This window comes from Prunus persica, chromosome G1 (assembly GCF_000346465.2).
Source record: "Prunus persica cultivar Lovell chromosome G1, Prunus_persica_NCBIv2, whole genome shotgun sequence".
Classification (NCBI taxonomy): Eukaryota; Viridiplantae; Streptophyta; class Magnoliopsida; order Rosales; family Rosaceae; genus Prunus; species Prunus persica.
In genome coordinates this window covers 4381221-4402823 of record NC_034009.1, presented here as the reverse complement: position 1 = coordinate 4402823, position 21603 = coordinate 4381221, and the positions used below count along the sequence as shown (strand labels likewise).

Sequence of the window (21603 nt, the reverse complement as noted above, 5' to 3'; positions counted from 1 at the left end):
GATTGCACCACCAGGAGGCATTGCACCAAAGATCTTCATATCAGGGTCTTTGTCCTTCCAGTGCTCTAGAATAATTGGACGTAAATAGCCATGCACATTTCCAACATAAAAGGCAAGAATCTGCCTCTCAGAAGGGGGTTTGCCTCCAAGATCTCTAAGAGGATTTCTCGCAGAAGGAACATATGTTTCAGGAAGGTATAGCCGGTCGGCTATACTCGCGCGTATTTTTCAAAATAGTATAGCCGCACGGCAGTACTCAAGTATTTTTTTAGTTATTAGAAAATCGTATAGCTGCTCGGCCTTACTATGGTAATTGTTTTAAAAAAAATTAATAATAATATTATAGCTGTCTGGCTATACATGTTTTGACACGTGGACACCTGCTAGGCGGGTCCCATTTTTTCCCTATAAATAGTATAGCAAAGCGGCTATACCCGGTTCAAAATAATATAGCCAGACGACTATAATAGGGTAATTTTTTTATTACAAAAAAAAAAATTCGTATAGCCGCACGGCTATATGTGTTCTCACACGTGGACAACTAGGCGCTAGGCGGGTCCCTTTATTTATTTATAAATAGTATAGCCGCGCCGCTATACTCGGGTATATTTTTTTGTCTAAATAGTATAGCCGCTCGGATTTATGCGTTTTTTTTAAATTATTATTTAATTGAAAAAATATATAGTATAGCCGAACGGCTATACGCTTAACAGCTTAAAGGTGTATCCTCTCGTTGTTGCGGCACATCCATCTGAACCCAATCAGTTTGCATAAGGACTTACAGATGGTGGAGTGCATGTACTTAAGCCATTAGAATCAGAAGGAAGATGGGGCACTTCCCCTCCGATTGAGAATGGTGCTGGGCCAAGCACCACTTCTGGAGCAGCGTTCAGATCAACCCCAAGGGTGACATTTCCATGTGCATGACTCCCAATGAAATGAGGATCTTGAGTGTATCTCTTGTGTGATCCCTTCTCTTGGTCTCACCATAATTTATTTATTTATTGAGGGGAAGCTGCAGATTTAGGTATTTATAGTTTTAGAATACTCGAATTAACCCAGTAAAATTCGTTATAGTAGCATTTGAAGGTGAGGCAATTTCCCCTCATTTAGGATAATTGGAGAAGTGATGGAACTGTAGTTATAAGTTTTGAAGACAACGCAGCACCATCGGGAAAAAGGTCGAGATCAGACAATGAGGAATTCAGCAAAAGATTTTCGTTGCTTTGGTTGGTTCGTGTCTAGACTGTTTTATCCCTTTTTTCTTCTGAAGTTGTTGACAAACATGATTACTCATTTATTTTCTCTACTCTTTAGTTAATCTCAGGTGTTAATATGAAATCTGCTTTTTGCATCAATATCTTTTCTCCTTAAGTTAATGTAGACACGAACTTAAGCCAATGTTTCATTCACATGCAATAGATTTTCTTATGTATTAAAATTTTAAGAAATTTGTTCTTTTTGAAAGTTATAATCAACTGGAACAAAAGTGGGTTAGTTTCCATTACTCAGATAATTCTCAACAAAAAATACAAAAAAATTTATCATTATTGGTCAATGAAATACAAAGATTTTAAAATGGAAATTGTAACACATTTCTTTCTCTCTCCACAGTATTTATTGACCATTTAATCATCTCACAACATTAGGGTTCTTTTAGTTTTCGTTATTCTTCTTCTACGAGAAAAATTACCAGTCCTCATTGAGCATGTTGCCCTCAAACACGAAGTGATACCTTTATGGCACAGTACTGAATCCTTTTTTCATAGGATTCCAAACAATCGAAATTAGAAAATCCTCCAATACAAGGCTTACAATATTACTATTGTTTGTTTTTTGACTGAAAAAACTAAATATTTTTTATTCCAAAAGGAAAATTAATTTTCATTGATTTACATATATAGCCATCCACATTATGAGGAATGATGTTTTAGTTTCCTCCGATATTTTCATGTTTATGTACAATACAAATTTTTTATAGAATGTAAAAGGTGAAGTAGCATTGGGTGTTATGAAAATGCATTGCATTCTCATGAGACAAATGCAGTATAACATTTATGTTGGGAAAACGAATTTAAACAGATAGTTGGGAACTAGAAATGATACGGCTTTTCATCCAACATTTATGTACATTTTAGTTTCATGAGAAAAGGATTTTTGGTGTTGTGGAATAAACGTGATTGTTAGGTAACAGTATTTCATAAAGATTTTGCCGCTAACTCAATCTATGTGTAATGGAACAAGATGCGCGAGCTAAAATAAAGAAGGAAAGAAAAAAGCCATGAATGTATCATGCATAAGCTTTGTCGGCATTATACTTCGTTGGAATACAGGCTTCTCACCTTCCTTGCTTTGCCCAGCAGCATCACACGCTTACCGGATTCCCAGTAAAACTCCTCAATGTATTGCTTGAGTTCCCATGCATTGTGCTCAACAGATGCCTTCATAAAAGAAAACATATGAAAAGGGAAGACAAATTTCACAAAACTCACAGCAATGATCACAGAGTAATGACTCATTACCTCACTCTGAATTTTTGCAATATGACGAGCTAGATCCATCTTCGAAAAGAATTTCTTTGTTCCAACGAAAAGAATTTCTTTGTTCCAACTAAAGAGAATATCACTCCAGCAGATCCCGTCCAATCTGTTCCAACAGATTCCTTTCCTTCCATCAGTCCCATGAACTCAGCTGACCCCAATCCATCAGCCTTAGAAGACTCCTCATCACAAGCACAACGCTCTGTCAGCCAGATTTAGTTATCAATTAAATCTGTAATATATGCAATTGATTGTACTTACCTTATATTTCTAAAGTTTCTGTAAATAGACTTGCAAAAGTCTAACCCATGTACCATTATTTGTACTGACTGGTAATACAGAGAATAACCATCGGAATTGTGCCAATTGCTCTTGCTTTTCCTCTCATCTCACCCTTCTCCCTTCCTGAGTTCTCTTTTCTTATATGGTATCAGAGCAACTTGGAGCTAACCCTCAAAATATCGATCCTACCCAAACCAATGGCCAACACACACAAATCTGGAGAATCAAGCAATATTGATATGTCAAAACTGATCTCTGAAATGTCAAAACTCACTTCACCTTCACTCTCAACCCCTTCTTTGCCCACCTCATTCAACATCTCATCCCTGTTTCCAGTTCCTATGGATCGCACCAACTACTTGAGTTGGAAATCCCAATTTGAAGATGTATTAGAGATGCACGGCCTTGCTGCAATTGTCAAGAACAAAACAGACCCCCCCAAAGTGCAAGATGATGGCTCTGTGCACCCTGAGTTAGCTAGGGATAAACTGGTCCTGAGTTGGATCAAGGCAACTTCCTCCTCCTCCATTAAGACACTCCTCATCCCATATACCACTGCTCATCAAGCCTGGACCATGTTGGCCAAGCGTCTCTCACCTCTTGCTAGTACCCGTGTACGAATTCTTCGAGACCAAATTCGCACTCTCAGAAAGGACAACAACACAACTGTAACTGATTATCTCAATCATGCCAAATCACTCTTTGATTCCCTCACACAAGCTGGTGCAACAATGGATGATGATGAACTCATCAGTTATGTCCTGGATGGACTTGGCCTTGAATACAAAGAGTTAGCCACAACCCTTCATCTGCATCCTGATATTGATTTTGATCGATTCTACGATCTAGCTCTAAGAGAAGAGCATCTACAGAAACGAATGTCTCTTAACGTTGCTTCAGGCGTTGCTATGGCTGCTGACCGTATGCCTAACGAGCACATCTCCAATTCTAACATGCCTGGCCGCAATCAAAATCCTTATCCCGGATCTGGAAGAGGACGTGGTCGTGGAAGGAATTGGAATCAAGGGCACAGCGGGCGTGGATTCAGGAGAACAGATCATTGGGAGCCAAATCAAGGACCTTGGGCTCCAGATCAAGCCTCTCAACCTCGCGACAGACAATCTGCAACCATCACTTCCTCTCCTGCGATTCTCTCCGATGGACGTCCTCCAATTCTTCCAACACCAGAAGGAAATTCCTCAAATGCCCACTCATTGTTCCATTCAAATACCCAGCGAAGTGAAGTCATCTGTTTTCGGTGCGACAAGCCAGGCCACATAGCCCGTTTTTGTCCTGACCGCAAACCTCATGCATACATGGCAGAAAATTTGGCAACCTCTTCCCCTTCTCCTGTTGATATGGCAAACCTCAATTGGTGTTTTGATTTAGGTGCCACTCACCACATGACAGCCAACGCAACCTCTCTTCCCAATGCTCAGCCTTACACAGGTACTGATAAAATTATTGTTGGCAATGGAAATATGTTAACAATAACACATGTTGGCAATACAACGTTGCCTGGGTTGCGTAAGTCATTACATTTTAATGAAGTCTTATGTGTGCCTGCGATCCGCAAAAATTAACTCTCTATTCGTCGTTTCTGCTGTGATAATGATTGTTTCTTTGAGTTGGATGCTAATGGTTTTCGTGTAAAGGACAACAAGACGGAGACGGTACTCCTTACTGGCAGTAGCTCTGATGGTCTTTATCATATTCAGACAGCCCCTCATATTGCCCGTCAGATTGCTTATTATGGAAAGCGTACAACACAGGAAGTGTGGCATGCACGACTTGGACACCCATCTCATTCAGTGTTTACTACGTTGTTGAATAAGTACCATTTACCACTTGATGGTACAATTATCCCCAATAAACCGTGTCATATTTGTCCTTTGGGAAAATCTTGTCGCTTACCTTTTGAATATAGACAGTCTCATGCACAATTTCCATTCGCACTTTTACATTTGGACTTATGGGGCCCTGCACCGATTTCCTCCAACTTCGGTTATCGGTATTATTAATCCATTGTTGATGATCATACTCGGTTCACTTGGTTATATCCATTGGCTAAGAAATCAGATGTTCTACATACATTTATTCATTTCAAAAAGATGGTGGAAAATCGATTTAGTTCTAGCATCAAACAATTGCAGATTGATGGTGGTGGTGAATTCACTAGCAAATTATTTCTGACATTTTTACGTGATCATGGCATCTCTCATCAAATCTCATGTCCATACACTCCCTAACAAAATGGAGTGGTGGAAAGGAAACATCGGCATATTGTCGCAATGGGCCTCTGTTTGCTTGCTCAGTCTCGCTTGCCCCATAACTTTTGGGTTGAAGCCTTTTCCACTGCTGTTTTTCTGATTAATCGATTACCAACTCCTCAGCTTGGCCACTTGTCTCCTTATGAGAAATTGCTTCAACGCCCACCGGAGTATACCTTTCTTAAAAGTTTTGGTTGTACTTGCTTTCCCCATATGGTGCCATACAACAAGCATAAACTCTCCTTTAAATCTGTTCCATGTGTCTTTATTGGCTATGATGATCATTGTAAAGGCTATCGTTGTCTTGATCCTATTTCAGGTCGCGTTTATATATCCAGGAATGTGACTTTTGATGAGACCACTTTTCCTTATCGGCAGCCTCAGATTGCACCTGATGCCCAGCCCACATCTGCTGCGCACTCTGACCTTGGGCCCAACTTGTTCTCTCACCGAATCAGCACTTCCACAGGTCCACCCCAATCTGACCCCATTCCGCTTGCCTCTCCACAAATCAACCCTTCCCCAAGCCCAGCCCAAAATAACCCAATTCGCTCTCCATCTTATACTCCAGCAGATCCCGTGCCATCTTCTCCATCTCAAAACTCCTTGCCGTCACCTCTGGTTTCCTTGCCATCATCCCATCCCACGAACCCAGCCATATCGCCCCTGCCAACCTTGCTTCCCACGGACTCAACGTCCATCCCAGATATCGTAAACCCATCACCACCTCCGACTCCTCCATCTTCGCCCATTCCACACACCACAACCTCATCCCCAGCATCGACTCCCCCGTCTTCCCCTCTTGATCCATCTCTTTTTCCTAACTCTCCTGATACACCAAACCCTCCCCAACATTTTAAGAGTCTCAAGTCCATCGTTCCCTTTGGTCCTGTCACAAAACCCCTTTACTCTACCACCCATCCACATCCCCTACCTCATGGTCTCTCTGCCACATGCTCAGACCCCACGTCTATTGAACCCACCAGCTTCACCCAGGCTTCCAAATACAGTTACTGGCAAGATGCCATGAAGGATGAGTACGATGCTCTTATGAAGAATCAGACATGGTCTTTGGTTCCGGCCACCTCTCGAATGAATATTGTGGGATGCAAGTGGGTTTTCAAAGTTAAACAGAAAGTAGATGGCTCTGTTGATCGCTATAAGGCTCGTCTTGTTGCCAAGGGATTCAATCAACAAGAAGGTTTTGATTACGACGAAAACGTTTAGCCCAGTAGTCAAACCGGCTACTATTCGCACTATCTTGTCTCTGGCTATTTCTTATAACTGGTCTCTTCAGCAACTTGATGTTCGGAATGCCTTCTTGAATGGGTATCTGCAGGAGAGTGTACATGAAACAACCCCCTGGCTTTCATGATCCCTCACGTCCTCAGCTGTGTGTCGACTTCATAAGGCTCTCTATGGCCTTAGCAGGCTCCCCGGAGCTTGATTTCAACGCCCTGGGTACCTTTCTTCGTGCTCAAGGACTTGTTCACAGCCACTCCGATGCCTAGTTCTTTATTCGTCTTTCATCGTCCTGCACTGTGTATGTTCTCGTATATGTGGACGACATCATTGTCACTGGCTCTGACCCGCAAAGTGTCCACCAGTTTCTGGATCAGTTGTGTTCCACGTTCGATAGCCGTCGCATGGGTGAGCTCAATTTTTTTCTTGGCATGGAAATTACTCGGTTTCCTGATCATTTATTTCTCTCTCAAACTCGATATGCCATTGATTTATTGAAACGGTTTAATATGACTGACTGCAAACCATGTCCTACACCGTTACCTTCTGACACTCGACTATCTTGTCTTGATGGTGATCCTTTATCTGATCCGTCTACCTATCGGAGTATGGTGGGTGGCCTCCAATATCTTACTCTATCACGGCCTGACATTTCCTTTGCCGTCAATCAAGTGTGTCAGTTTATGCACAATCCTCGTTCTTCCCATCTTCAGGTTGTCAAGCGCATTTTTCGGTATATTAAAGGTACAGTTGAGCAAGGGCTTGTTTTTCGCGAGTCCACTGATTTTACTTTACGTAGCTTCTCTGATGCTGATTGGGCTGGTTCTGTTGATGATCGACGGTCTACCACTGGTGCTTGTATCTTTTTTGGCCCTAATCTCCTCACATGGACTGCCAAGAAACAATCTACTGTTTCTCGTTCTAGTACTGAAGCAGAATATCGTGCTCTTGCCAATACTGCAGCTGAAATTCATTGGTTTGGCTTCCTATTTCGTGAACTTGGTATCCCTCTTCGCTCTGCACCTTGTATCTATGTTGACAATCTTTCCGCCATCTATATGGCTGCCAATCCTATTTTCCACGCTCGCACTCGGCATATTGAGATCGACTATCACTTTGTTAGGGAATTAGTTGCTCAGAAGGCCCTTCATACCTACTATGTTCCCTCTTCCCATCAGATTGCTGACATCTTCACTAAGGGCCTTAGTCGTGATCGGTTCTCCGTTCTTAAATCCAAGCTCAATCTTCGCCTTGCTCCGTTACGCTTGCGAGGGGGTAAAGAGAATATCACTCCAGCAGATCCCGTCCAATCTGTTCCAACAGATTCCTTTCCTTCCATCAGTCCCATGAACTCAGCTGACCCCAATCCATCAGCCTTAGAAGACTCCTCATCACAAGCACAGCGCTCTGTCAGCCAGATTTAGTTATCAATTAAATCTGTAATATATGCAATTGATTGTACTTACCTTATATTTCTAAAGTTTCTGTAAATAGACTTGCAAAAGTCTAACCCGTGTACCATTATTTGTACTGACTGGTAATACAGAGAATAACCATCGGAATTGTGCCAATTGCTCTTGCTTTTCCTCTCATCTCACCCTTCTCCCTTCCTGAGTTCTCTTTTCTTATACCAACGAAGTATACGATGCCGTGATTGCCATAGAGGCCTGGAAAATCAAAGTTCCCATAACTATAGGTGCCACAACACTAAATGTCGATTGAACAGGGGAGAAGAACAAAGTCCAAAAGAGAAAAATAAATTTTCTTTATCCGGAATAAGCAGATACACACTGCTCCCCATTCCTGAAGTATATAGCATGAGATACAAGCACTAGGAATATACCAGAATAGATTAAACAGATATGATAACAAAATTGAACACAGTTATATTAGCTTCGTACCTTATTCCTGCAAGCAATTCCAAGAATCTTGCTGTACCATCCTCCACACCAGGCATGCCAAGAGCGCACGGCAACCATCCAATATCGTCAGATGAACCTTGCAGTGTTTTCTGTACTCGAGATGCCAGGCTGACAAATGCAAAAATGAAGCTCAACCATGAGAACCTAAAAGAATGAAACAATGAGTTGTAATTAAAAGCAATGAATTATTTGCATTGAGTAAAACAGAATCCAATCTGAACTAAAACTAAAAGAAACTATTCATAGACTCTATGGAATACGAGTCCATCAGTTTGCATAATTGAAATATACTTCTTTTACCTACAAATTCGAAGACGAGCGCATCTAACGTACATGACAGAACTTCTCCAACAAGAATTGTCAATCTCCAAGCAAATTGTAAACCGTGTAATGGTAGTGTCAACCTACATCAAGATGAAGCAACATCACCAATCTAACAATGAAGATGACTAGATTGAGATTTGAGAAATGCAAAACAGTTACAGTAAGTCATACTTCTGATAAACACTCGTAATTAGAAAGGGAAGGAGGTGAAAAAGATTAAATATTACAATTAATCATTCAGTTCACTTAGATGGGCTCATGATGTTTTCTCATGAAAACTAGATTAATTGCCTGACCTCAGTTTTTTAAAGCATTGATGGACATATTTTATATTATATATTTAACATCATTCTTAGTATATTTTGGTTAATATTTTGGAAGAATTTTGATACTTTGAATTATATTTCCAATATAGGACTTTCGACTCTCTCTGGAGCACAACATAATCAAATGGACGAATTTTGGAGTAATTCCAGTTGGAGGACGTTCATAAGTCACTTAGCTTGATCGTATCAAACTCTCATATTTTTCTTCCAAGTGGTTATTTCCTGGCAATAAAATAAAGGAGCAGTGCGCGGTTCTGGAATAGTGACATATTGAGTTTTTATTGCGTTTTTGGAGCCCAACATGACCACGGATGGGTTCGTGGCCTTCTAGAGAAGTGTTCAGATCATTTTTATCTTTAAAACAACCTATATTGGGCCAGATTTGGAGGAGATTTGGGGCCAAAACGTGGCTGGGCAGATTTTGGGCAGATTCTCCTATTCCAATTTGGACTTTATTTGCTAGTATTATTTTCTTTTAATTAGTTTCCTTGTGGGGATAGAAAAGCTGTACATTGGCAGCTAGGTTTTAAGGGGTATTTAAGCTCTTTCTCACAAGGAATTTAGGACTTTTTTTTATCATTTTTGAACTTTGCATTGTGGAGAGCAATTGCTAGGGTTTTGGATTTTCACAACTTTCAGGTGTTTTCGTTCTTTTCTTCTTAATGATATTTTCTTGGATTTCAATTATGAGTATGCGTAACTAAATTCCTTTTGCTAGGGTGAAGCCTTGAACCTTAGCATGAATGTGTGATTTTTATTTAATTGCTTATGATGAGTGCATGCCTACTTGAATTGTTAATTACCGTTTTAAACTATCTAATTGTTTTAATGCCTGATCACTATTAGGATCTTTAGAAAAGTAATTGGATGCAATTTTGGTTGGAAGGTTCCATGAAATTGATGCTAGCTTCTTGTGATTAATAATTGTAATTTCACTTAAGATGAATACCACGTCTTAAGGGTTGCATGGTTTTTCAAAGGGTTTTCACAAAACTTAATGAATCTTTTATGTTCAGATTTGATCTGAACGTCCGGACGGGTTGCATGTTAGATATACGTTCTGTGTTGGAGGTTCCAAGTAGAATATACATTAGGAAAACCTAACCTTCAAAGTGGCATGTGCAAATCATAAGTAATTGGTAAAAGTTCATAGGATTGCTAGGTGATGGTGAAACCCTAGTGCTTTTATAAATTGATATTCAAAACTCTTTCCTTCAATCGTATTTGTTTTTGTTTAATATTTGTTTTTAGAATCAACCAAATTCATACTCATCTTTCTTGACCTTTTATTTTAAGTAGTTATTTGGAATTTGTTTTTACTTGAATTGCTAATTAGTCCTTGAGGAAAACGACCTTGCATGAGCATCTATACTATAATAGCCTTGTATTCTTGCAAGTATTTTATGTGATTTTTAACCCTGTTTGCACAAGTACTAAAAATCCTATCAAGCATACTCAAGTCTTCAAAGATTGATATTGCAGGAAGCTAATAGCACAGAACGGTATTACCCTTCAAAAGAAAAAAAGAAAAGAACCCGACCCGCCCCCCAGTGCTGCCTAGACCCACCCTGCAATGCATACGTTTGACAATTCGTTAGGCTTAAAGAACAAAAGAAAAGAACCAGACCCACCCTGGCACCTGGCACCCAGAGCCGCCTAGTGCCGCCTAGACCCGCCTAGCAATTTCAGTTACATTGGCAGGCATTCTAGTCTAGTTCATGAATCAAAGCCTTACCAGAGTGACTGAGTAACACTAACATTCTGGAGGCATTAGCAACAAGAAATGCTATTCTTGTTTGGTTCCCGAGAAATGAAAGATCACGACTGACCTGAGCACTGGAAAGTACAAAACTTGAGGCTGAATTTCCTTGAGGACTTTGGAGAAGAGCAAGTGGAAGGCACACCAATTCTGTGTGACAACACATCTGCCATAGCAATGGCAAAGAATCCTGTCTTTCATCAGAAATCCAGGCACATAAGCAGGAAATTCCATTTCATCCGAGAAGCTATCCAAGCAAAGGAGATTGAGCTAATCTACTGCAAATCTGAAGATCAAATTGCAGACATCCTAACCAAGGCTTTATCCAAGGATCGTTTTGTGTACCTCAGAGATCTGCTTGGAGTTAAATCAGTCAAAGGGTTAGAAGGGAGTGTTGATGTGTAACCCTTTGAGCTGAGTTTGCCGCCTAATTCCATTTCTTTTAAATGTTGCTGTTGTTTTCTTTGTTTTGTTTTAAAACTTTCGTTTTTCTGCTGCTTGTAATAAGGACCCTTGGATTAGAGTCCAAGTGGCTCTTTAAGTGAGGTGTTAGATTGAGACAAGTGTAATCATCTTATAGGATGATAGTTCAATGGCTAGGATTGAGTTTTGTATTGAGGCAGTTAGAGAAGAATCTCTCTTCTCTCTCTCCTCAACGGATATATCTCCTTTTGGCATGTAATAATGAAATCGAGCAGACTTCATTCCTTCATTTTTTTTCAGTTCTTTCACAGAGAGCAACGTTCTCTCATTTCTCTCCCAAACACATCCAAAAACTATGAATTCTATCACTCCAGGCCAAGCATTCGATATATATTTTTTTTTCGCTGACGTTCATTGGTTTTTGCTATCACTTTGTCTTCACTCTGCAACGCCATCTGGCCTACTGACTGTTTCATTCTCTTATTATTATTTTTTAGTTTTTTTTGTTGGCTTATTAAAATGACCACTATAAAAGTGGAAGTACACTTTGGTTATTAGTTGTTGCTCAATTTACACGACTGCCACTGTTCAGTGTTGACTATTAACTGGTTGTGTTTGTTTTCTACTTCTGAGTGGTGTTTGTTGTTTTTGGGCAGGAGTTTGACTTGACAAATGAAACGTTCCTTGTGCCGGAGATGATCTTCCATCCTGCTGATTTGGGTTTGTCTTATATTCTGGTTTCGAAGTACACACTTTTGGGGTTTTAGTTTGATTCTTGAAACAAATACGACGTATGATTCTTTGTTGTTGAATGAAACAATACAGTATCCTTTTGTTGTTCATGTTGGCTAGGGGTTATTACTTCTGCAAGTTGTTGCTTGATTCATGTAGATTAGTTGATTCTGTAGAATACGATACTGTGCGGCATAATAGGAGGTATTTAGAAATTCTATAACTTGTGTGAACATTATATGTGATTTAGTAATGATTTTTGCTCATTCCTTTGGAAACCCTGTGATTTCTCACAAAGCAAAAGCGCTAACTTGGACCTGTTTTGCAGGAATGAATCAGGCTGGGCTCGCAGAGTGAATAGTTCGAGCGCTGATGGGACACATTTATGTAAGCATAGGTGTCCTTGTTTGTTTAGTGTCTGTTTAATTTTATTCTCATATTGTGAAGTAGACACCTGCTAGTTCATCACAAGAGAGTATTATCAAGAAATAGGAAATGAATCTTAAGCTGGTTATAATCAATCAGGTTTCTGCTGCAGGTGTAGCATACTCCAAGCACATCGTGCACACATACTCCTATGGTGGTAAATTGACTTAAGTATTGCTGTGGTTGTCCTCTTGTTTTCAGATCGAGGCTCATGTGTGTTGTCACGTGTGGGGAGGATAGGGTCATTAAGGTTTGATCTATGACTTAACTAATTCTAAAATCATTGTGCAGGTTCAAGTTCAGTGTCAGTTATGATTTTTCAATATTCTGCAGGTGTGGGATGCAGTCATTGGGACTACTAATTAACGTAATTGAAAAAGAGAAATTCAGATAATTGGGGCGGCTATTATTTAAAAAAAAATTCTATTTATACATTATAGCCGTGCGGCTGTACTTTTGAAAAATTCTATTTATAAATAGTATAGCCGGCGGCTATACTCCGAATTATTTTATATATAAAAACAGTATAGCCGTTCGGCTTTACTGAGGTATCTTTTTTAATTCTGTTTTATAATTGTTTTTCCTTGATTTTTGTTTATCGATAAGAGTAGTTTAGAGCATTATCCATTACTATTAGGCCATTACCCGTGTCTCTATTGTCCTCTTTCGAATTTTTACTTTTCTAGAGTTATTACTCGTATAAAGAATTTAACATTTTCACATTTAATACTCATATTATACACGTATGTATGTATTTTTCATGTTTAATATAGTTGTTTGTTACAAAATTTTTAATAATACAGACAAAATACTCACATATTATTGAATAAAAATAAAATATATTTAAATATTTAAATACTAATTATTCACTAAGTAAATAATAATTAAGACATAACTACTAATCAAAGTAATTAAAAAAAATAAATTCAGATTAGGCTATTCAATGGTTATAGCCACGCGGCTATACGTTTTCGGAAAAAAAAAAATTTAGTACAGCCGGTCGGCTATATTTGTTTTGACACATGGGCACCTTATGCTAGCGGGTTCTCTTTTTTCCTATAAATAGTATAGCCGGACGGCTATACGGGGCATTTTTTAAAAACAAAGCTATACTAGTTGGTGAGCGCTTAGGTAATTATTTTTCCAAAATTGTATAGCCACTTGGCTTTATGCCCCTTTTTTTAATTATAACTTTTTTAATAGATAGTATAGCCACTCGGCTATACATGTTTTGACAAGTGGGCACCTTAGCGATAGGCGGGTCCTTTTTTTCCTTATAAATAGTATAGCTGGGCGGCTATACCCGTTTAAAAAAAAAAAAACTAGTATATTCTGTACTGGTTTGACACGTGACCGCCTAAGCTCTTGGCTAGTCTTTTTCAAATTTATAAATAGTATAGCCGTATGGCTAGACTTCTGTAATTTTTTTTTTTTCAAAATAGTATAGCCACTCGACTTTATTCCATTTTTTCTATATTATAATTTTTTTTTAATAGATAATGTAGCCGTGTGTATATATATATATATATATAGTATCCCGTTCTCCTGGACCCCTATAGTCCAAGAAAAAACAAGTTTAAAAATCAGTATGTTATGATTTATAATAATTTTATTTAACAACACTAAAATTTAAAAAAAAAGTAAAAGAAAGCAAAACACACTTTCTAGAGAAAACAAAGAACATGTTCTTGCATCCATTCACGCTCACAGCCAGTGGCACAGCCAGTGGCGGATATGTGTAAAGGGCAGGGTGGGTGCCCGCCTATCCAAAGTTTTTTTTTATTATTTAAAAACCTATATATGTTATATGAGCAGCCCAAGTTTAAAAACTTAAAAAGCTAACCCAATGTACACACACGCCCATCCAACTTCAAAGCGGTCCCAGCTTTTGTCTCTTTTCTTTTTGCACAGCTTTTCTCTCTTCCATTCTACATACCCGACGACAACAATAGCTTCCTTTTGCCCTTTTCTGCATCTTACTATTATATTGATTGGGCAGTGGGCAACTTGGCAAAATCTTGTCCTATTCTTTCTACAACGACAAGTAATTTCTAATTCTCTCATTTTCTATATATCTTTAATTATAGTTTTAATTTAAAATTCAATATTCTAGGGTTTACTTAGAGATTGAATTATAATTTTGTGATTTTGTTGAAATTAATTAGGGCTTTCATTTTAGGAATTTTGTTGAGATGTTTCAATGTTTGATTTGTTCTTTGTTGATATTGTTGAGATGCTATTATTATTAGAATTTGTTTGATTTTTTGTTGGTATGTCTGATTTAAATTATTTATTTTACATGTTATTCATAGGTTATCTTTGATTATGTCGGATCACAATCGGAATCCCAAGAGAACAAAAAACTTGTTCACTTTTTTTAAGAAAAAGAATGATGGGTGATCATCTAATACATTGCCTTCTAGCTCTTCTTTATCTATTCCAATATGTGATGAGCAAAATCTTCCCGAGTCTCCCATTATCAAGCCTCAAGTTGAAAGAATTGAATATGAAAGAGTAGATGATTATCATGATTTTAATATCAATTATCTTGAGCGTGATTCGGGATTACGTCGTCTAATATGCAAATATCCGGTGAATGAACAAGATAATGTGCGAAGAGCATATATTCTTTTAGGACCATGTCAACCCGAGTTAAAAGATTATCCAAGCCACTTAGAAGGGCGGGACTTTCGTTGATTAAATAAAAAGTGGTTTGGTCAATTCACTTGGCTTGAGTATTCAATTGCTAAGAATAAGGTATTTTGTTTTCCTTGTTTCATTTTTGACATGAATCAGTCACACCCAACCTTTATTGTTGATGGGTATCAAAAATGGAAGAGAATTAGTGGGAATCAATGGGCATTTCAACATCATGTAGGCAAGTTAAATTCACCACATTATCTTGCTATGCAAAAGTGATTAGCTTAAAAACTCCATCTCTTCATATTGAAAAAGTGGTAGAGAAGCAATCAAAGAAACAAGTGATGGAAAATCGATTGCGACTTACGACCACAATAGAGAGCATTAGGTATCTAGCAAATCAAGCATTGGCTTTTCGGGGCCAAGATGAATCCGTTGACTCATCTAATCGGGGCAAATTCATTGAAATCATAAAGTCTTTTGCAAGAATGAATATAGAAGTTGAGAAAGTTGTCCTTGATAAGGCTCCTCAAAATGCTCAATACATTGTGCATGACATACAAAAGCAAATCTTACATATTTTTGCTAACAAGGTGAGGAAGACAATTTGTAAGGAACTTGGGAAGAACAAATTTTGTATTCTAGTTGATGAATCTGGTAAGGAAAAAATGGCTATTATTCTAAGATTTGTTGATTGTGATGGATTTATTCGTGAGCGCTTCTTCGATATTGTGAGTGTTGTAGACACTAATGCCTTGACTCTTAAAAAAGAGATATGCAAAGTGCTTGGTAATAAACGACATTCTAGTGGAAAACATGCATGGCCAAGATGTGAAAGTTTTATGGAGGTTTTTTTTAATGTTGACTAACATTGTGAATTTTTTAGTGCTTCTGCTAAGCATCGTAGTGAGTTAAACTTAATTAGAAAAGTTGAACTCAATGGGTTGTTGGATTCTGGAGAACTTGAGACAGGTAGAAGACTTAATCAAGCTTGTAGTTTGAAACGAGCTAGAGCCACTTGTTGGGGCTCTCATTATGCCTTTATTACTAGTTTGATGTGTTTATTTAAAGAGACTAAATTACTTCTTTAAGAAATCAGTGATCATGGACCTAACCAACAATTTCGTGGCGATGCTGAGAGTAACTATATTGCTATGATGTCTTTTGAGTTTGTGTTTTCATTGGTTTTGATGGATAAAATTATGGGATTAACTAATTTTCTTTGTCAAGTATTTCAGACCAAAACTCAAGATATTGTAAGTTCTTTAAATTTTGTTGAAAACACAAAAATGCAACTTCAAGATATGAGGGTACATGGCTGGGATGATTTATTTTGCAGTGTGATATCATTTTGTGAACTACATGGTGTTGATGTTCTTGATATGGGTGCTCGTTAAATGACGGGCACACGATATCGTTCTTGTCAACAAAAAGATTTTATTACATTTGAGCATTACTATCACGTTGATGTATTCAATGATGTTATAGATTGCATGTTAAGAGAGTTAAATAATAGATTTCCAGAGCAAACAGTTGAACTTCTTATTCTTAGCTCAGCATTGGATCCTCGTAATTCATTCAAGTCATTCAATATTGAGCATATATGTAAACTTGCAGAGAAATTCTATCCTGCTGATATCCTTTCAAATGAGTTGAAAGATTTGAAAATAAAGTTGAGGCATTTTCAAATGATGTACATCGCCTTCCTTGCTTTAAGGAAACCAACACTCTTCCTCATTTATATCAACAATTAGTGGAAACAAGTTTGGTAGAGAACTATTGTTTGATCAACAGGTTGATTCGGTTGGTGTTGACTCTTCCCGTTTCTACAACAGCAACGGAACGAGTTTTTTCATGTATGAGAATTATTAAGAATCGGCTTCGAAGCACCATAGCTTATGAGTTTCTTGTTGATTGTATGACCCTCCACATTGAAAGAGAGTTTGCTAATAGTATCACTAATGCATCGATAATTGAGGAATTTAAAACTCTAAGTCTCGCAGAGTAAAATTTTAGATTTAACTAGTGATGTTTTGTATTACATTTACTTGTGGTTTTTGTTTTTGTTGTTAAGCTTGTATTTATGTATAGATGTATTTGAGGGTATATTACGCCCCCCCTGACTAGGTGTATCTTTTTCTGATTATTAATGAAATTCACTCGTACCGTTGAATTTAGTATGTAAGTTCCGCCCAATTGGCTTTTCAATCCTGGATCCGCCATTACTCACAACCACCAACTGCGATTGAAATTGCAACAAACTCGGAGAAGTGAGCTCGTTTACGGCCTCAATATGATCCGACAACTGACCCATTTGAATGGTGGCGATGAAAGACCCAACCCATGAGAGAATCTGGTCAAAATGAGGGCAAGATTCCGAAGACGACAAACAATTCGTCGTTGGGTGGGTGGCTAGATGTACTGGATTTTTCTTCTCACCACACCCATCCCACATGATAGAGTCATAGAGACAAACATACAGAGAGGGGCGGGTGGACGTGGGTTCGGGACAGGCGATGGGGAGATCTAGTGTGGTGGGGCGGCCTTTTTGTTTATTTTAATTTTTTATAGAGATCTTGTTTTAAAGATTTTATTTAGAATTTTTTAAAGGTGGTGGTTGTTTGGTTTTTTTAAAACTTATTTTTAATAATCAAAATAGTGTTTTGATGATACAATTATAATTTTTTAATCAGTATTTTTTTTTCTCAACCCTTAGATCTAATCCAAGGGTGGTTGACAACAGAGGTCCAGGAGAATAGGACTAGAGGCGTCAAATGGGACGCATCAGCCTAGCACGGCACGAGCCCAGTCCGTTTAAATGAGGCACGGCACAACACGAGCATGAATATTAATGGGCCGGCCCGAGCCCGCTTCAAGCACGGCACAAGCCCAAGCCCAGCCCACTTAACTTTTTTTTTTCTTCTCAAAATTCAAAATGCAATAATTTGACATCTAATGTCATTGTTTATATGTTTTTTTATAATCATAAACATATATTTGATGTCTTTCATTTTAGGAAAATTACTTGGGTCCTTAATTAATTAAACATATCAACTACAAATTAATTAAACAACATTGGACTTGATATCTAATCAATACATATGACATATACACCACTAGTGTAGTGGTTTGGAGTATTTACTTCCTCAGGCAAGGTCTTGGGTTCGAGTCCTAGCATCCGTGTTGTGTGTGTGAGCTTAATATGCTATCAGCCCTTTCAATAGGAAAGGTCCTTAAAAAAAATTTAAATAATAATAATAATAATAAGCTGTTTAAAGATGAAAAGTTGAAGTGGACTTTGTGGAGTTTGACACTTTTTGCCCTCCGCCCCTTTTATATTGTTTGGATGTTTGATTGATTAATGTTTTCAAGTAGTTCATCATTTCTTGCCTCTAATTATATTTTTAATGTTTTTAATTTGAATTATATAGTGGGCAAAAAAAAATCAAGTGAAAAAAAATCAAATTAAATAGGTTAGTTCTTGGGCCCGATTATGGCGCGAGCGCAAGCACGGGCACGGCACGAGTCTGGCTCGGCCTGTTTCAATATGGACATGAACTTTGGGCCGGGCCAGGATCAATGATTTTACTAAGAGCTAGCACAACACGATCTGATAAATTAAATGGACCAACACAGTACGGCACAAAAATATTAAAAGCACGAGTTTGAATAGGACGGGCCGTCCCTGCACGCGGATTTGTCATCTCTAAAGGGGACCACTGCTACTGTTTATATCTAACATGAATGTGTTTTTGTTCTAGATGCATAGTCGGGAATCGGGATTGAGGATATGCTTGATTCTTTCTTATGAATGATTGAAATAGTCAATTCTTTTTTACCTCTCTCAGCCGCCAGGCCAGTCAGCCCCTTCCGGGAAAGCACCAGCATGGACACACGTCATTCCCGTAAACTCCGGCGTGGGACGCAAGAATTTGATCGGTCCACGCCATTTGACAGCACCAATACAACCCCAAAAGACTTGGAATCTAGACAAGACGAAGAGAGATGGCAAAGTCAAGATCGTCAACTGCCAAAATTTTACCGTTGAATTTCAAGCTTTCCAGCCAAATCAATCACCATATAAAATGCTCAAGCCCGCTTCAGCTCACCACGACAAAAGAAAAATAAATCGATTTTCTACAAGCAAAAACCCAAATTTAAGCGAAGAAGATGAACAGGGTCGTGTTGAAGTCGGTGATCGGAGGTCTCGCTAATGGCCAGAACTTCAATCGCTACATTTCGACGGCTGTGGCGGTGAGGCCGTTGGAGAGCTCGGAGTTTCTGAGACGGAGGAGCGACAGCGTTTTGGGCGCGTTTCAGTGGAGGACTAGGATGATGATGAGTACGGGGTCGACTGGCGAAACGACGCCTTTTGCGGAGAAGGAACAGAAGAAGGAGAGCTCGAACGACAATCGTAGCGTTGTCATTTCCAGTTACTGGGGGATTCAGAGGCCCAAGATTAAAAGGGAGGACGGGACAGAGTGGCCATGGAATTGCTTCAAGGTCAGGAGGAGGACTAACTAGACTAGTCTAAATTTTTGAAATTAGTTATTTATTTATTTATGGAATTTTGAATTTTGAATTTTGAGTGCAGCCATGGGAGACTTATGAAGCGGATTTGTCGATCGATCTGAGCAAGCACCATGTGCCGAAGACGTTTCTGGACAAAACGGCGTTCAGGACTGTCAAGTCTCTTCGAGTTCTTTCGGATCTTTACTTTCAGGTTTTGATTTGTTACCTTCTCACCTCACTTCTTTTTCCCCCCTTTTGTTTTGATTTTATTATGAGTCTGTTACAAGCTTGAATCAATGTAAAATGCTTGTGAATTTCGGAATTCCGATGTTTGTTCTTAGTAAATTATAAAAGGGGAACATAAAAATTTGACATGGTTGGAGGAAATTATATAAACTGAACATTATTCATGTTGCAGAAGCGGCATGGGTGCCATGCAATGATGCTGGAAACTGTGGCAGCTGTCCCCGGAATGGTGGGAGGCATGATGCTGCATTTGAAGTCTCTCCGTAAATTCGAGCACAGCGGTGGCTGGATCAAAGCTTTACTTGAAGAGGCAGAGAATGAGAGGATGCACCTGATGACGGTGGTGGAACTTGTGAAGCCCGCATGGCACGAGAGGCTTCTGGTTCTCGCCGTGCAGGGAGTGTTCTTCAATGCCTTCTTTGTGCTTTATGCGCTTTCCCCCAAAGTGGCTCATAGGGTTGTTGGGTATCTGGAGGAGGAAGCTGTGCACTCGTACACAGAGTACTTGAAGGATATTGAAAATGGCAAAATTGAAAATGTGAAGGCTCCTGCAATCGCAATTGACTACTGGAGGCTGCCTAAGGATGCCACACTTCACGATGTTATCACTGTGATTCGGGCGGATGAAGCTCACCATCGCGATGTCAACCATTTTGCATCTGTGAGTCTTATGAACTGCCTTTCCACGATCTTTGCTGGTTTCACAATTTTTGTTACTTCTTCCGTTGATACATGGAGGAGCATTGTTTTTGTTTGATTCTGTTTTCTATAACCAGAAAACCATGTTTGCATTATTAGTCTCAAATTTATCTTATCTTAAGGTGTGTCTTATCAATTTGGGTTTCTCATCTGTTTTGTGTTTTGTTTTGCAGGATATTCATTTTCAGGGGAAGGAGTTAAGAGAAGCACCAGCTCCCCTGGGTTATCACTAAAACTCATCTTGTATGTACGTGAAGAATTAAAAGAGTTTTTTTTATTCTTCCTTTTATGATCTAATAAATACTCTCTTGTATATTCACGAAGATTCTAAATGATGTATATGAACACAGATTGTTTTCTAGACACATCTAATAAGATTGTAAACAGCGTGTTTTCTATCTTCTTAATTTCGTTTTGATTGGATCCAGTGGCCTATTTTTATAATCAGGATGAATCAATCCCTTTTTTAAATATACAAATAATAATCTAAATTATGCGAAATTACAAAAAATAAAATCAAATTCGAGTGTAAAGAATACACTAAATTAGCCAATTAACCTAACTCACATCTTCCATACACATATTTTGCCTCACACAACATTGAGGATGGGAAAGTTCACCTGGTGCACACCTGACTTGACTTCAAAAATTGCAAACAAATAATAATCAAATTGACAAATCTAATTGCTTTGCTTGTCATTTCCATTGGAGCATGCCCAATTGTATATGCTTAGAACGTTTGATAATTTCTACCTCCAAGGGAAGCAAGTAAATTTGATCATTACATTAAATTATAATATGGACGGATCTTCAACTTTCGACAAACGTGGATTAATTAGAGTGCATGCCATGTGTTTTCCTTTTTTAACATGTGTTTTCCTTTTTTAATTGTAATTAGAAAACTGGTACATGGTTCCTGCCCCACAGCTGCCTTTACAGAATTTTCAATGGCGAATTTTGAAATATAAAAGTCTGCCGGTGCTACTTGGAAATACCTCCGTCGCACACGTCACTAAAAAGCAGCAGCGACGTAAGTGCGGGTGTCCATAATAAGTGGAGCCACGCAATTGTCCGAACCACCCCAGCAGTGTCCATGATAAAGTCCCACGTATTTGGAATCCAGATAAGGGCAGTTCCGTAGTTCCACATAAAACATTTATATAAAAGGAAGCGGGTGTCCAAAATAGATGAAGCCACGCAATTGTCCGAACCACCCCAGCAATGCCCATGACAACGTCTCCCATGGACTTCGAATCCAGC

At 38.6% G+C, this 21603-nt stretch overlaps 3 protein-coding genes across 3 annotated transcripts; all 3 read left to right on the top strand.

The window, feature by feature from the left end:
* Nucleotides 3020-4405, top strand: LOC109946762. Its single transcript, XM_020555501.1, has one exon. The coding sequence runs from the start codon at nucleotides 3020-3022 to the stop codon at nucleotides 4403-4405; it is 1386 nt and encodes a 461-aa protein (XP_020411090.1).
* On the top strand, nucleotides 6844-7465 carry LOC109946761 (uncharacterized mitochondrial protein AtMg00810-like). Its single transcript, XM_020555493.1, has 2 exons — nucleotides 6844-7360; nucleotides 7458-7465. The coding sequence occupies exons 1-2, from the start codon at nucleotides 6844-6846 to the stop codon at nucleotides 7463-7465; spliced, it is 525 nt and encodes a 174-aa protein (XP_020411082.1).
* Nucleotides 18739-20750, top strand: LOC18788949 (ubiquinol oxidase, mitochondrial). The gene is made up of 4 exons (XM_007222481.2): nucleotides 18739-19389; nucleotides 19481-19609; nucleotides 19817-20305; nucleotides 20517-20750. Exons 1-4 carry the CDS (start codon nucleotides 19057-19059, stop codon nucleotides 20574-20576), a joined length of 1011 nt encoding a protein of 336 aa, XP_007222543.1. The 5' UTR covers nucleotides 18739-19056; the 3' UTR covers nucleotides 20577-20750.

Coding starts and splice junctions, on each gene's coding strand:
- LOC109946762 (XM_020555501.1), top strand. CDS start 3,020: ATGGCCAACACACACAAATCTGGAGAATCAAGCAATATTGATATGTCA.
- LOC109946761 (XM_020555493.1), top strand. CDS start 6,844: ATGACTGACTGCAAACCATGTCCTACACCGTTACCTTCTGACACTCGA.
- LOC18788949 (XM_007222481.2), top strand. CDS start 19,057: ATGAACAGGGTCGTGTTGAAGTCGGTGATCGGAGGTCTCGCTAATGGC. Junction 19,610..19,816: donor TTTCGGATCTTTACTTTCAG/GTTTTGATTTGT, acceptor TTCATGTTGCAG/AAGCGGCATGGGTGCCATGC. Junction 20,306..20,516: donor ATGTCAACCATTTTGCATCT/GTGAGTCTTATG, acceptor TTTGTTTTGCAG/GATATTCATTTTCAGGGGAA.